The sequence below is a fragment of the Mastigoproctus giganteus genome, chromosome 7, assembly GCF_048544385.1.
Source record: "Mastigoproctus giganteus isolate SK-2022 chromosome 7, ASM4854438v1, whole genome shotgun sequence".
Classification (NCBI taxonomy): Eukaryota; Metazoa; Arthropoda; class Arachnida; order Uropygi; family Thelyphonidae; genus Mastigoproctus; species Mastigoproctus giganteus.
In genome coordinates, this window is record NC_143581.1 from 220,661,239 (window position 1) to 220,674,058 (window position 12,820).

The following is a 12,820-nucleotide window of genomic DNA, read 5'->3' on the forward strand; positions in this document are numbered from 1 at the left end:
AAATTAATTTCCCATTACAGGACACATTATGTCAGTAATTTTCAGAATAATTTAATTCTCAAAAGGGAAAAAAAAATAGTAACCATGTATAGTTACCATTTTTTTAATGACTGATAACAACAATTAATGACAACTACATTGTTATACCATGTGAATGTATTTATTGAAGCTTTACCACATCAATCAACACTAATGGTAGGGTTCAGCTGTACATGAAACTGTCAATATTTTAAGCTAAACTCAAGGGCATGTTAACCAATAGGCAAAAAAGATATCTGCCTAGGGGCCCCCGATCACAGGGGGGGCCCCAAAATCACTGTTTGAAAAACTCATTGCTGTTTTTTACTAATATTTTAAAATGATTTTTTATCGGAAACTGACTTTCTACCTGAAACTCGATGAACCTGAGGATTAATTTGAAAACTGCGTTTTCTTCAAAAATGGTTTTACCAATTTTGATGAAATTTTTTATTTAGTTCTTCCTTAAATAGTTGAGTTAATTGAAAAAGTAAAGACTGCCTTGTATGGAACCAGCACTCCTGACAACCTTATGCTTAAGGATGCTCCCACGTAGAATGCAGGTGACCACTTATCTGAAACTAGCAGTGAAATGCAGCTAAAGCTTCTCACAGGCTATGATAATAATTGAAAGTGGAAGAGAAAAATATTTTTGCAAACGAATTTTGAAAATCTTCAAAATAAAGATTCAAATTTTTAAAATCATTGTCATTATATACAGTGGCAGACAAAAAAAACTGCATCACCTAAAAAAAACATTTGTAGTGTAACATATAAGATATTGTTTGATTACCATCATTTTGTTCTTCGCAAAGCAAAGGTTAACGCTTCTGTTGCATCAGACAGTAATTGCAAGGTATTGCATCAGCCGTTTCTGTAAATACAGCATTGGAAGGGTATACACACTCATTAGTATCCTGTTTTGCAGCAGTGTAAGCATGGCTCCATATGTTCAGTTGACACTAAGAAAAAAAAAAGTGTAGCTGTTGCTCTGTCCCAGGAAGGGCTTACTACGTGTGCTATCACTGATAAAATAGGCTGCCATGAGTCAACAGTATCCTGGGGTGCTGAAATTAAAGTGTGAAACTGGTGATGTGAAGAGAAGACCAGAATCAGGCCGTAAGAGAGTGACTACGCCTTCCCAAGATCGATATTTAAAACTTCATAATCGCCATGCTAGTGCTCCTGATCTAAAACTGAACTTTGAGATGGTGTTGAAACAAGTGCACCAACTATCCAAAGACGACTTTTGGAATGTGGTCTGCATGCCTATTGGCCCAAGAAGAAGCCTCTGTTGACCCAACAAATGAGGAAGAAGCGACTTGCTTGGGCTAAAACGCATCTTTCATGGACAAAAGAGCAATGAGACACTGTCATCTTTTCTGACAAATCGAAATTCAACCTGCAAAAAAAAAACAAAAAAAAAAAACAACCAAATGATGATATTAGGGTCCCCCGTAAATGATTACATCTACCCATATATTTATTTTGTCTGTAAATTGCGTGTGCTCTGGTCAATTTGTCTGTTTGCTGGACAAAAAAACCTTCTATCTACGCCTGAGGACGACTAACTCAGCCACGAAGTGAAAAAAGCCAACTAAAGTTCCTCGCATCATCAAGGGGATTCAAACCTGGGGCTTTTCCACCCAATGTGAGGGAACGGTGATGATACCACTGTGCTACACGCACAGACAAAATTCAACCTGCATGGCTCGGATGCGAGAAGACGAAAATCAGAGGTATACCAACCTGACTGCATAACACCGACTGTAAAGTCCCCCGCCGGTCAGATGGTCTGGAGATGAATAACAAGCAAAGGGGTGGGGCGAATTAGTTTATTAACGGAACGGTGAATGCTATCTTGGAGGAGTGCCTGAAACCCGTTATTAGGGATCACCACACAGAAGTCCAAAACTGCATTTTTCAACAGGTAAGTTTTATGCTATTTAGATTTAATGATGAGTTTGTCTTCTTGTCTTACAAGGCTTAAAACATACTTATGTCAATATTTCCCTCGTTTTTCTCCCTTAAGGTGCAGTCATACTTCAGAAATGCTGGCATTACAGTGTTGGACTGGCCCACATTTGAACCCTATTGAAAATTGCTGGTACATAATGTTGTCTAAAATTGCTCAAAAGAAGCCAACAAGTAAGATTCAGCTGCTGAGAGCATTGTAATGGTGTGGTACCATGAAATTGGGCAACTGTATATCCAGAAAGTTGATTAACTCTATGCCAGATCGTTGCAAGGCTGTAACTGCAGCTCGAGGAGGAACAAAATATTGAGGACTTATTTTGCTAATTTACTGTACATAATACTACAGGCATACCTCGAATAACGAATAGGATGCGTTCCACGAAATTACTTCGTTAAGCGAAACTTCGTTTTCAGAGGTAAAAATACTATGGCCAGAATAGGGATACGTTCCTACGTAAAGAAAATGAAAAGCTTTTTTTTCGAACAAAGAAAAGTTTTATTAAATAAACAGTCAACTTACATACAAAGTGAAACCACATTTTAAAATACGAGTCTAAAGTTGATTGTTTATGATCTTTTTCTCTTTCATTTAACAATTGCCTATACGGAGTTATTGCATTTAACACTGATCGCTTAACAATAAAACTTCTTCCTAAATCAGGATCATTTTCACTAAAAAAATTTAAAACGTTTTCATTTAAGCATGTCATTTAAGCACCTTTTTAAATCTTTGGTTGTTAACACTTTTTCGGCAGGAACTTCTTTAACTTCGTCATCATTATCTTTGTCTTCGTTGCTAACAAGGTTTTCTAAATCTTCCACTGAAAAACCATCATCTTCTGCATTCAATAAATTTCTAACATCCTCTTCATCGACATTTTCGAAACCTATTGATTGAGCCATCTGGATAACTTCATTTCTAATTTCTTGGATGATGTTATTTTCTTCTTCTAGTACAACTTCTGGCCATATTTTGCGCCAAACTCGATTTAAGCATTTCTTAGTGACTTCTTCCAAGAACTATCAATGTTTTCAATTGCGTTTTTAATGGTGTAGTTTTTCCAAAAAGTTTTAACTGTCATTTCCTCTTTATCCTCTAGTTCAGTTAAATTGCTTAATGTTCAACGCAGATAATAAGCTTTAAATGATGCTATTACTCCCTGATCCAATGGTTGAATCAGGGAAGTTGTGTTTGCTGGAAGAAACACAACTTTGACAGGAATGCATGTGTCCAACGTGTTAAGATCAGTAGGATGTCCCGGAGCAACAAAAAAAAGAGCTTTTTCTTCAAAGTTGTTTTTTTGACAATACCGTTTTACTTCAGGACAAAAGTGGTTAACAAACCAATCAGTAAATAACTCCTTGGTAACCCACGCTTTTCTATTTGCTTTCCATATTACAGGTAAATTCATTTTTATGTTACCTTTTAATGCCCTTGGATTTTCTGAATGGTAAACTAATAACAATTTTAATTTATAATCGCCAGAGGCATTTGATCCAAAGAGTAAGGTTAAACGGTCTCTGGCTGCTTTGAACCCAGCAGCTGATTTTTCTTCAATAGAAATGAAGCTTTTTGTTGGTAACCGTTTCCAGAACAAACTGCTTTCATCAACACTGAACACCAAATTTGGAAAATTTTCACGTTCAATTGTTTCCTTTAGTTTTTTTGGAAACTTATTTGCAGCTTCTCCTGTTAATTTTACACTATGAATCCTGGCCCGTTTTTTAAATTTCTCGAACCAACCACGAGAAGCCCCAAAGGTTTCCATAATTTCTTCAGTTTGTTTAGATTTCAGGTGATTAAACTGGAATATTTTTTTTTTTTATGTTAAATGGAGCTTGAAATTGCCGACTTCGTTATATCGAAGCTTCGTTATCAGAGGTTACGTTAAGCGAGGTATGCCTGTATTACGTTAACTTGTCATTTCTTTGTACGTAAATACAATAAAATGTATGTTTGGTTGTCATGATTGCCATTTGCATGATTTCTCATATTTCCATTAATTACGCATTTTACCTTTTGGGAAGATATTTATGGCAATTAGGAATATCAGGTGGAGTCTTTTATTAGATTTCATTCACAGAGAGAGATATATATATATATATCCCATCTAACAAATGCATTTCGAACATTTCTGCAACCCACAATGCAGTGCAAAACACATTATTTGCAAAAATTACAAGTGATGCAGTTTTTTTTTCCACCACTGTAATTTAATAAATAGTTATTCAAATGACATTGACGCTAATGTTTTTAAAGAATTAACGCATTTTATACATTTTGCAAAAAATGAAAATTTATATTCTCCTTCTTTAATGTACGAAGCAATTCGAGGAGGACTAATATCAACTTTTCCTAATGTGGACATAAGGAAAAGCAATCATTCACTGTGCTTAAAAGAGTTAAGAATTATATTAGAAATTCACTTGGACAAGAAAAATTATGTAATTTGGTAATAATTTGTATTGAGAATGATATCACAAACAGGGTTGATTATAATGAATTGATATACAATTTCTCAGCCCAAAATACCCATATAAAGTAGTATAAAAATACTTATTAGTTTAAGTGTATGTATTATTTCTGAATTATTCTTCTGGATTAGATATTTTTCTTATGCCATAAAATTTGTTTTGTTGTCACAATAAAATGAAATTTAAAATGTTCTTTATTAGTTTTTTCTTTATATGCCCCCCCCCCCCAAATTCCATTTTGCCTTGGGTCCCATGAGGGTATAACGAGCCTCTGCGTAAACTGTATTTTAGAATGTACTTCAAATGTATTTTAGAATGTACTTCAATAAATACATTCTAAAATACATTCATGTGGTATAACAGCGGACTTAGTTGTAATCTAATCTACACATATCGTCTCCCTTCCACACAACATGTATAGTATTCACCTAAAATTTGGCTAAATATAATTAAATTGTGACTAGCTACTTGCATTATCATGATGAAAGCCAGAGTTCTAGTTGCTTTTATGGTTGCTTATTGGTATAAGAGCCACTAAGACTAAGGCTTTTAATAGCTATAATGAAACTAATGAGTTAGTTTTCTAGTAATAAAGCAGGATTTTCAATAACTATTTTTAAATCCACATGCTGGTTTTCCCAGAAAAAAAAATTTATAACAAATAAAATGGCAATGATTACATTACATTACATCTCACAAATATTATCTCCAAAGTTTCAATAGCAGTGACCATCTAGTTACTTTATAAAGGATGTAACAAAAAAATTCTAGATACTCACTAATAAAAAAGCTTTGCTATCTGGTTTAACTTTGTGTTTTTCCATATATTTTACAAGAGAACAACTGGCATAACTGAAAATAAATATTAATCAATATAAATTTTTGGCCTAACTTTTGAAATTATAGATATATAATTTTAAACATAAGAGCCAGGACCATACTGCAGTTTTATGATTTTTATTTATTTATTATTATTTTTTTTTTAATTAATCACTCTTAAACCATGTGAAACTAATAAAATACATTATATTAGAAATTCTGCTGCTTAAAAAATAAAATTAAAAATTAACAAACCAACCAACCAAATTAATTAAATTAAAATTATTGTTTTTCTAAAACTTTTGATTTAAATTTAGTAGTATAACATTATTTTGTGATTTTCTGATTAACTTGGTGTATTTATTCCTTACTCGGCCTTGTAATTGCATAAAAGTATCGGTAAAGGTTTCCACGTGTTTCAACTCCGCTACGTTCGTAATTTTCCCGCCATTGTGATACGATAGTTGTATGCCGTACTAGATAGCGTTAGTTGAACTTCGTTAGCAGTTAAATTGTACGTTTAAATAAATACATATAACGACTTAGATTACAAACGTAATATAATTAATTATATTTAACATAATTAATAACATAACATAATTAATTATAATTAATTAATAAATTAATAGAATCATGACTCAGACCAGAGCAGCAAAGCAAAAGGCTCAAGCTAATGGAAGCGCTGTGGCTCAGAGCAGAACTGAGGAGGGCAGTTGTCCTCTGACTCACAGCCTTATAAAATGCACTGTTTGCTTGATGTTTGCAGAGCAATCGGGTACGGGACATGATACTGCCAAGGGGGATGTTTTTGTGTGTGCGCGATGCAAGGAGTGTATCGATATCAGGCAACAACTCGGCGTTCTTGTGGGCCTATATGAGAGCTTGAAGGACAGGGTGGATGCCCTTGAAGGAACTAAATTGAGGGGCCCATCAAGCTCTCAGCTGCCCACATCAACGCCAGAGCTTGCACTTGGGCATCGCGTGACACAGAGACAACCCCCAAGGCAGAATGCGCTGGTCCCGAAGGAACTAGTAGTTATTGGTGACTCTATTGTCAGGGAAACGGGGAACATGCTTTGTAAAAAAGATAGGTGGAACAGGACCAGGGTATGTCTGCCAGGGGCAAAGGTTGATGATGTTGTAGAGCGAATATCATCTTTTAAGAGCACAAAAGGTGATATAGTTGTACACGTTGGCACTAATAATATTAAGAGTAGGAGACCGGCAGAATTACTTAACAAGTACAGGTCACTGTTGAACAAAAGCCGAGAATTAGGGTTGAATTTGAAAGTGTCTGCAATTCTGCCCAGACACGATAGGAGGGAGTATATGATGAGAGCCTTGTCAATCAATTCGGCCCTGGAAAGATTGTGCAAGGCTCAAGGGGTAGAATTTTTTTCAGCCTGGACTGTACTTGTTAACAGGAGAGATTGCTTCTACAGGGATGGGATACACTTAAATAGAAAGGGTGCAAGAATATTTGCTGATGCTATCGAGGCAGTGTTAGGTGGGTCGGAAAACTGCTAGCTTGGGGGGAGACAAAGACCAATAGATTGACAGTAGCCACTGGCAGAGGTGAAAGAGATTCTTGCACTGCTTCTATTAGAATGAGCAGAAGCCTGAAAAACAAGATGCATGGTATTTCAGAGACTGCTGGGAGCCATTGCGGTACAAGTAAACATATGGGTTGTGTTAGGGTAGCTAAGAATAGAAACAGGTGCAGGTATAGTGACAAATGGGCCTGGAGTACTGGGGTCCATAGTTTAACAGATATTTATTTAAAGTATACCCAGTAAAATAAAATAAAATAAAATATTTCCCGATATTCGCTCTACAACGTCATCAACCTTTGCCCCTGGCAGACATACCCTGGTCCTGTTCCACCTATCTTTTTTACAAAGCATGTTCCCCGTTTCCCTGACAATAGAGTCACCAATAACTACTAGTTCCTTCGGGACCAGCGCATTCTGCCTTGGGGGTTGTCTCTGTGTCACGCGATGCCCAAATATTTTATTTTATTTTATTTTATTTTATTTTACTGGGTATACTTTAAATAAATATCTGTTAAGGTGCAGGTATACTTGCGTGTACACCAATGCTAGGAGTTTAGTAAATAAATTTGATGAATTTGAGGTATTGCTCAAAACATCAAAGGCAGATATTGTTGGGATATCAGAGACGTGGTGTCACACAGATATAAGGGATGCAGAACTGCAATTTGGGGAGTACAACGTCTACAGAAAGGATAGACAGGATAGGAAGGGGGGAGGGGGTTATGCTATTAGTTAAGAAACACATAAAAACCAAGGAAGTGAAGCCAGTCGACATCACTGGACAGTGCAGTGTTGAGTCAGTTTGGTGTGACATAAGCATTGGGAGATCAAAATTGAGAGTAGGAGTGTGCTATAGGCCTAATGACTCTGATGAGTATAATAAGGAACTGTACAGGGAAATAGAGTGGGCCAGTAAATCAGAGAGTCTTATAATGGGAGATTTTAATTTCCCAGATATTGACTGGAATTTGGGGGCTGGTTACTCACACACTAGCAGGGCTTTTGTGGATTTATTGGATGATTGTTTTCTACATCAGCATGTTCGGGAGGCAACTAGAGGGAGTAATACTCTTGATTTGATTATCAGCAGTGATTCTTCATGCATTAAGAATCTGCAGATAAATGAACCACTAGGTGGCAGTGATCACAGTGTGCTGAAGTGGGATTTACTGAAAGAGGTAACTACCATTAGGGGTAAAGGGAAGGGTTATTGCTTCCGTAAAGGCGACTACGATGGACTGAGACAGTATTTAAATTCTATACAGTGGGACCAACTGATGATGTTACCAACAGCCAATTCAAAATGGGAAGCATTCAAAGAACTTATCTTGGAAGCTACTAGGCTTTACATACCAACTAAGAAATATTGTTCAAGGTTTAGGCCAAAATGGATGTCAGATGAACTAATGAGACATATGGCAGAGAAGAAAAATGCATGGGATACTTACAAATTAACACATGACACAGAAGCCTATGATAGATACAAGTTGATATGCAACCAAGTTACAAAGGAGGTTAGGCAGGCGAAGGCAGATTACGAGAAATCCTTGGCAAGGGATGCAAAGAAAAACAGCAAAGAGTTCTTTACTTATGTAAACTCTAGAAGGAAGGGGATGAATCAGATTGGTCCACTTGATATTGATGGGTCAACTGTTGATGATCCTGCTCAGGTAGCTAACAAACTAAATGAATATTTTGCATCGACATTCACACATGAGGAGTTATTCAGCAAGGGGAATGCCAGAGGTGTATTCAACTCTAGCAGTAAGCTACAAAATCTTGAAATAACTGGGAGTAAAGTGGAGGAGAAACTGTTGAAGATAAACACAAGAAAGGCACCCGGGGTGGATGGGATCTATCCAGTTATATTAAAGGAGGCAGCAAAGGAAGTAAGCAAACCCTTAGCCATAATTATGAGAGCTTCCTTGGACTCAGGGGAGGTACCCATAGACTGGAAATGTGCAAATGTGACCCCAATTCACAAAGGAGGATCAAAGGCTGACACAAGTAATTATAGACCTGTGAGCTTAACTTCTGTTCCAGGAAAATTAATGGAGGCACTGGTTAAAGAAGCACTGCAGGATCATTTAGACAAGACTTCAGTTATAGCTCAGACACAGCATGGTTTTGTTAAGGGGAAGTCTTGCCTGACCAACTTGATTGGATACTATGATGCAGTCACAAAAGAACTGGATGCAGGGAATAACTTTGATATTATATACTTGGATCTTAGAAAGGCTTTTGATACTGTTGCACATGGAAGACTGCTACACAAATTGGAGCAGTGTGACATTGGAGGCAAATTGCTGCTATGGATAAAGGGGTGGTTGAGGGGGAGAAGACAGAGAGTGGTAATCAATGGACACTGCTCATCGTGGACTAATGTTATTAGTGGAGTCCCTCAGGGCTCAGTGTTGGGTCCATTATTGTTTTCTGTATTTATAAATGATATTGATGATGGTATATCAAGCTTAATGTCCAAGTTTGCAGATGATACAAAGGTTGGCAGGGTTGTCAAGGACACTACTGACACTATGCTGCTGCAACAGGATCTGGAAAGGTTGAGCAGATGGGCTGAGAGGTGGCAAATGAAGTTTAACATTGACAAATGTAAAGTACTACACATGGGAAACAGCAACCCCAGAGCAACGTATCAACTCTGTGGTACTACACTGACAGTGGTAGAGAATGAAAGGGACTTGGGGGTGATTGTGCAGGCAGATATGAAGTTCTCTGAGCAGTGCAGACGGGCTGCAAGAGTAGCTCATGGAGTATTGTCAATGATATACAGGAATTTTTCCAGCAGGGATAAGGAGGTGATTATTCCCTTGTATAAGGCAATGGTCAGGCCACACCTAGAGTACTGTATACAGGTCTGGAGGCCTCATTTCAAGAAGGACGTAGAGCTGCTGGAACGAGTACAGAGAAGGGCAACAAGATTAGTGAATGGAACAAAGGGGTGCTCTTACGAAGAAAGGCTTAAGTTTTGCAAATTACAGTGTCTGGAGACTAGGCACCAGCGAGGTGATCTGATAGAGGTGTATAAAGCCTTGAATGGTTTAAGCATGCTCAATGCTGATGGGATTCTTCCTCTAGCTCAGAAAAATCACCTGAGAGGGCATAAATTCAAATTGAGGAAAGACAGATGTAGGATAGACGTGCGGAAATTTGCCTTTAGCCAGCGGGTGGTTGGTTGGTGGAACAGACTGCCATCCCTTGTGGTGGAGGTTGATAGCCTAAATAAGTTTAAGGCTCAGCTGGACAGGTATTTTGAACGAACAGAGGGGTGAAGTGGAAGTGGGTTTTTTTTTTTTTTTTTTGGCTGATGCTGCATAAGCTTGCTTTCTTGCATCAAATGCCTCTACTAATGCTAATGCTAATGCTAAACAGAAACCTATTTTCCACCATGGGAAGAGACCTACAGCCCTTTACAAGGTTGGCAAAATTCTGCTGCCTAAGTCACACTAAAAGAGTAAACAAATCCATCCCCAAAGACAAAAGCGCCTTGATGTATACACTCAAATAAAAAATTAACTGAATCCAAAATATAATAAGAAAGAATTTGAAGAACAGAGTATTTCAGACATGATTTCTTCAGGGAGAAGCCACACCTATCAATATCCAAAATGTCATATTTCCATAGTGAACTGCTGAAAAGCAGCCGAATATTCACTGGTGCCCCTTTGTGATCTATAAAAAACAAACTGAGAAAAATAACTAATCTGCAAAAAAAACAAACTCAAATATGGCCAACCCTCTTCAGGACAACTTAAAAAACCACACACGAAATGTAAATGAGTTGACCAATGGCAAATTGACAAAACCGAAACAAATGCAAATATGCAAAATAAAATCATTAATTCAAACTACTTAAGAAAATAATCAAACATAATTAAATAAATAAAATAAACTGAATGATATCAGTTAATATGGGTTAATTAAATGGCAGCTATTAACTTAAAACAAGTAATAAAAGAGGGATAACGGAAAAGATTAATAATGGATCTTGAATGTCAAATATCTTAGTACGCAGCTAAACTCTGAATTAGCAAAAATATGCAAAAGCAGCATCGTTTAAGTTATATCTCATATTGTGAATACCTTCACGAGTTGCTATGATATTGCACTACTTCGAATAAGTAACACTTCACCAAAGGAGAAGACTGGTGTTACTTATTCTCAGAGGCACCTCCGTAGCCAAGTGGGCAAGAGCGGCAGTGCAGGGCACACGCTTCTTGATTAGACCGGAGTTCGAGCCCGTGACCACCAAATACGGAGGAAGTGGAAAGGTCAGGGAATGACCACTGCATATCCCCGGAGCAATATGGCCTTAGTTGCTAATGCTCCTAAAAACCAAATAACAACTTATTCTCAGTGGATACCACCAATCCGCATGTGAAGCATTACTTATTCGAAGTAGTGCAATATCATGGCAACTCGTGAAGGTATTCACAATATGAGATATAATTTAAACAATGCTGCCTTTGCATATTTTTGCTAATTCAGAGTTTAGCTGCGTACTAATATGATGCATTTGCACTAACTTGTGTGTTGTATAAATCTCTCGCAGCCTGAGGCTAAAGCCCTTAACATATTTCATGTCAAATACCTTTAAACAAAAAAATAGAAACTGAGAACGCACGTGGTATATTTAACCATGTAAGTGTGGGTACTCCTCTGAAGAAATCACACCTATGATACTCCTATTCTTTCAGTTATTTCTTTATTATTTTTTGACTTTAGTTAATTTGTTATTTGGGAGTTTTCTTTTGTCTTTGGAGATGGATCTGTATAGTCCTGTTCTGTAATATAGACAGCATTATCTTGCCAACCTCACAAAGGGCTGAGGGGCTTCCACCCATAGTGAAAATAGGTTTCTACTGTTTCATTTAATTGATTTGGTTGGTTTGTTAATTAGGATTTTTTTTTTTTTAATTAGATGATAACAGCAGTAGCCACCTAACTATACAACATACTGTAGATTCAGCATTATGAATTTCACACAGTTTAAGTTCTCCTTTTCACACACATACAACAATCATATCAATTTGCAATTGCTTAATTCAATAAAAAATTATCTAATGAGAAAACTAATGCAGCAGTTCAAAATACTTCTCCCAGGTCCAACAAGAATCCATAACAAAGAAAACTGAATTCAAGATAAAATCAGATATTAAAATCAGAACCTATTATATGAAAAACTAAACTGTATCTGAATATTATGCATATGGTACAGAATGAAAAAGAGCTGGGAGTAATTATGCAGTCAGATATGAAGTTTTCTGGTAAAAGAGACCCTCAAGTCTGAGGAGTGAAGGCGGTCTGCAAGAATAGCTTATGGTGTCTTGTCAATGATATACAGGAATTTTTCTAGCATAAATAAGGAGGTGATTATCCCTTCGTATAAGGCAATTGTCAGGCCATACCTTGAGTACTGCATAAAGGTCTGGAAGCCTCATTTTAGGAAGGATGTAGAGTTGCTAGAACAAGTACAGAGAAGGGCAACAAGACTGGTGAGGGGAACAAAGGGGTGGTCTTACGAAGAAAGGCTTAAGTTCTGCAAAATGCAGCTTCTGGAGACTAGGCAACTGCAAGGTGATCTGATTGAGGTGTACAAGGCCTTGAATGGTTTGAGCAAGCTCAATGCTGATGGAATTCTTCCTCTTGTCCAAATTAATCGCCTAAGGGGACATAAATTCAAATCGCAGAAAGACAGTTGTAGAATAGATGTGCAGAAATTTGCCTTTAGCCAGCAGGTGGTTGATTACTGGAACAAACTTCCATTTGTTTATTTAAGCTGTCAACTGACAGCTTAAATAAATTCAAGGTAGCACTAGACAAACATTTGGAGCAAATGGATGGGTGAAATAGGAAGGTTTTTTTTTTTTTTTTTTTTTTTTTTTATTGGCTGATGCTGGGAATATGGCTCTACTAATGCTAATGCTAATATTTCTCTTTTACCATTCTTGAAATTTTTT

At 37.0% G+C, this 12,820-nt stretch overlaps 1 protein-coding gene across 1 annotated transcript in view; it reads right to left on the reverse strand.

The window, feature by feature from the left end:
* LOC150083706 (uncharacterized) overlaps positions 1-12,820 on the reverse strand; it is a 189,029-nt gene that overhangs the window by 14,853 nt on the left and 161,356 nt on the right. The window contains exon 17 of the mRNA XM_090378576.1: positions 5,250-5,322. Coding sequence (XP_090234702.1) covers positions 5,250-5,322 — 73 coding nt within the window. The remainder of the gene's footprint in view (positions 1-5,249; positions 5,323-12,820) is intronic.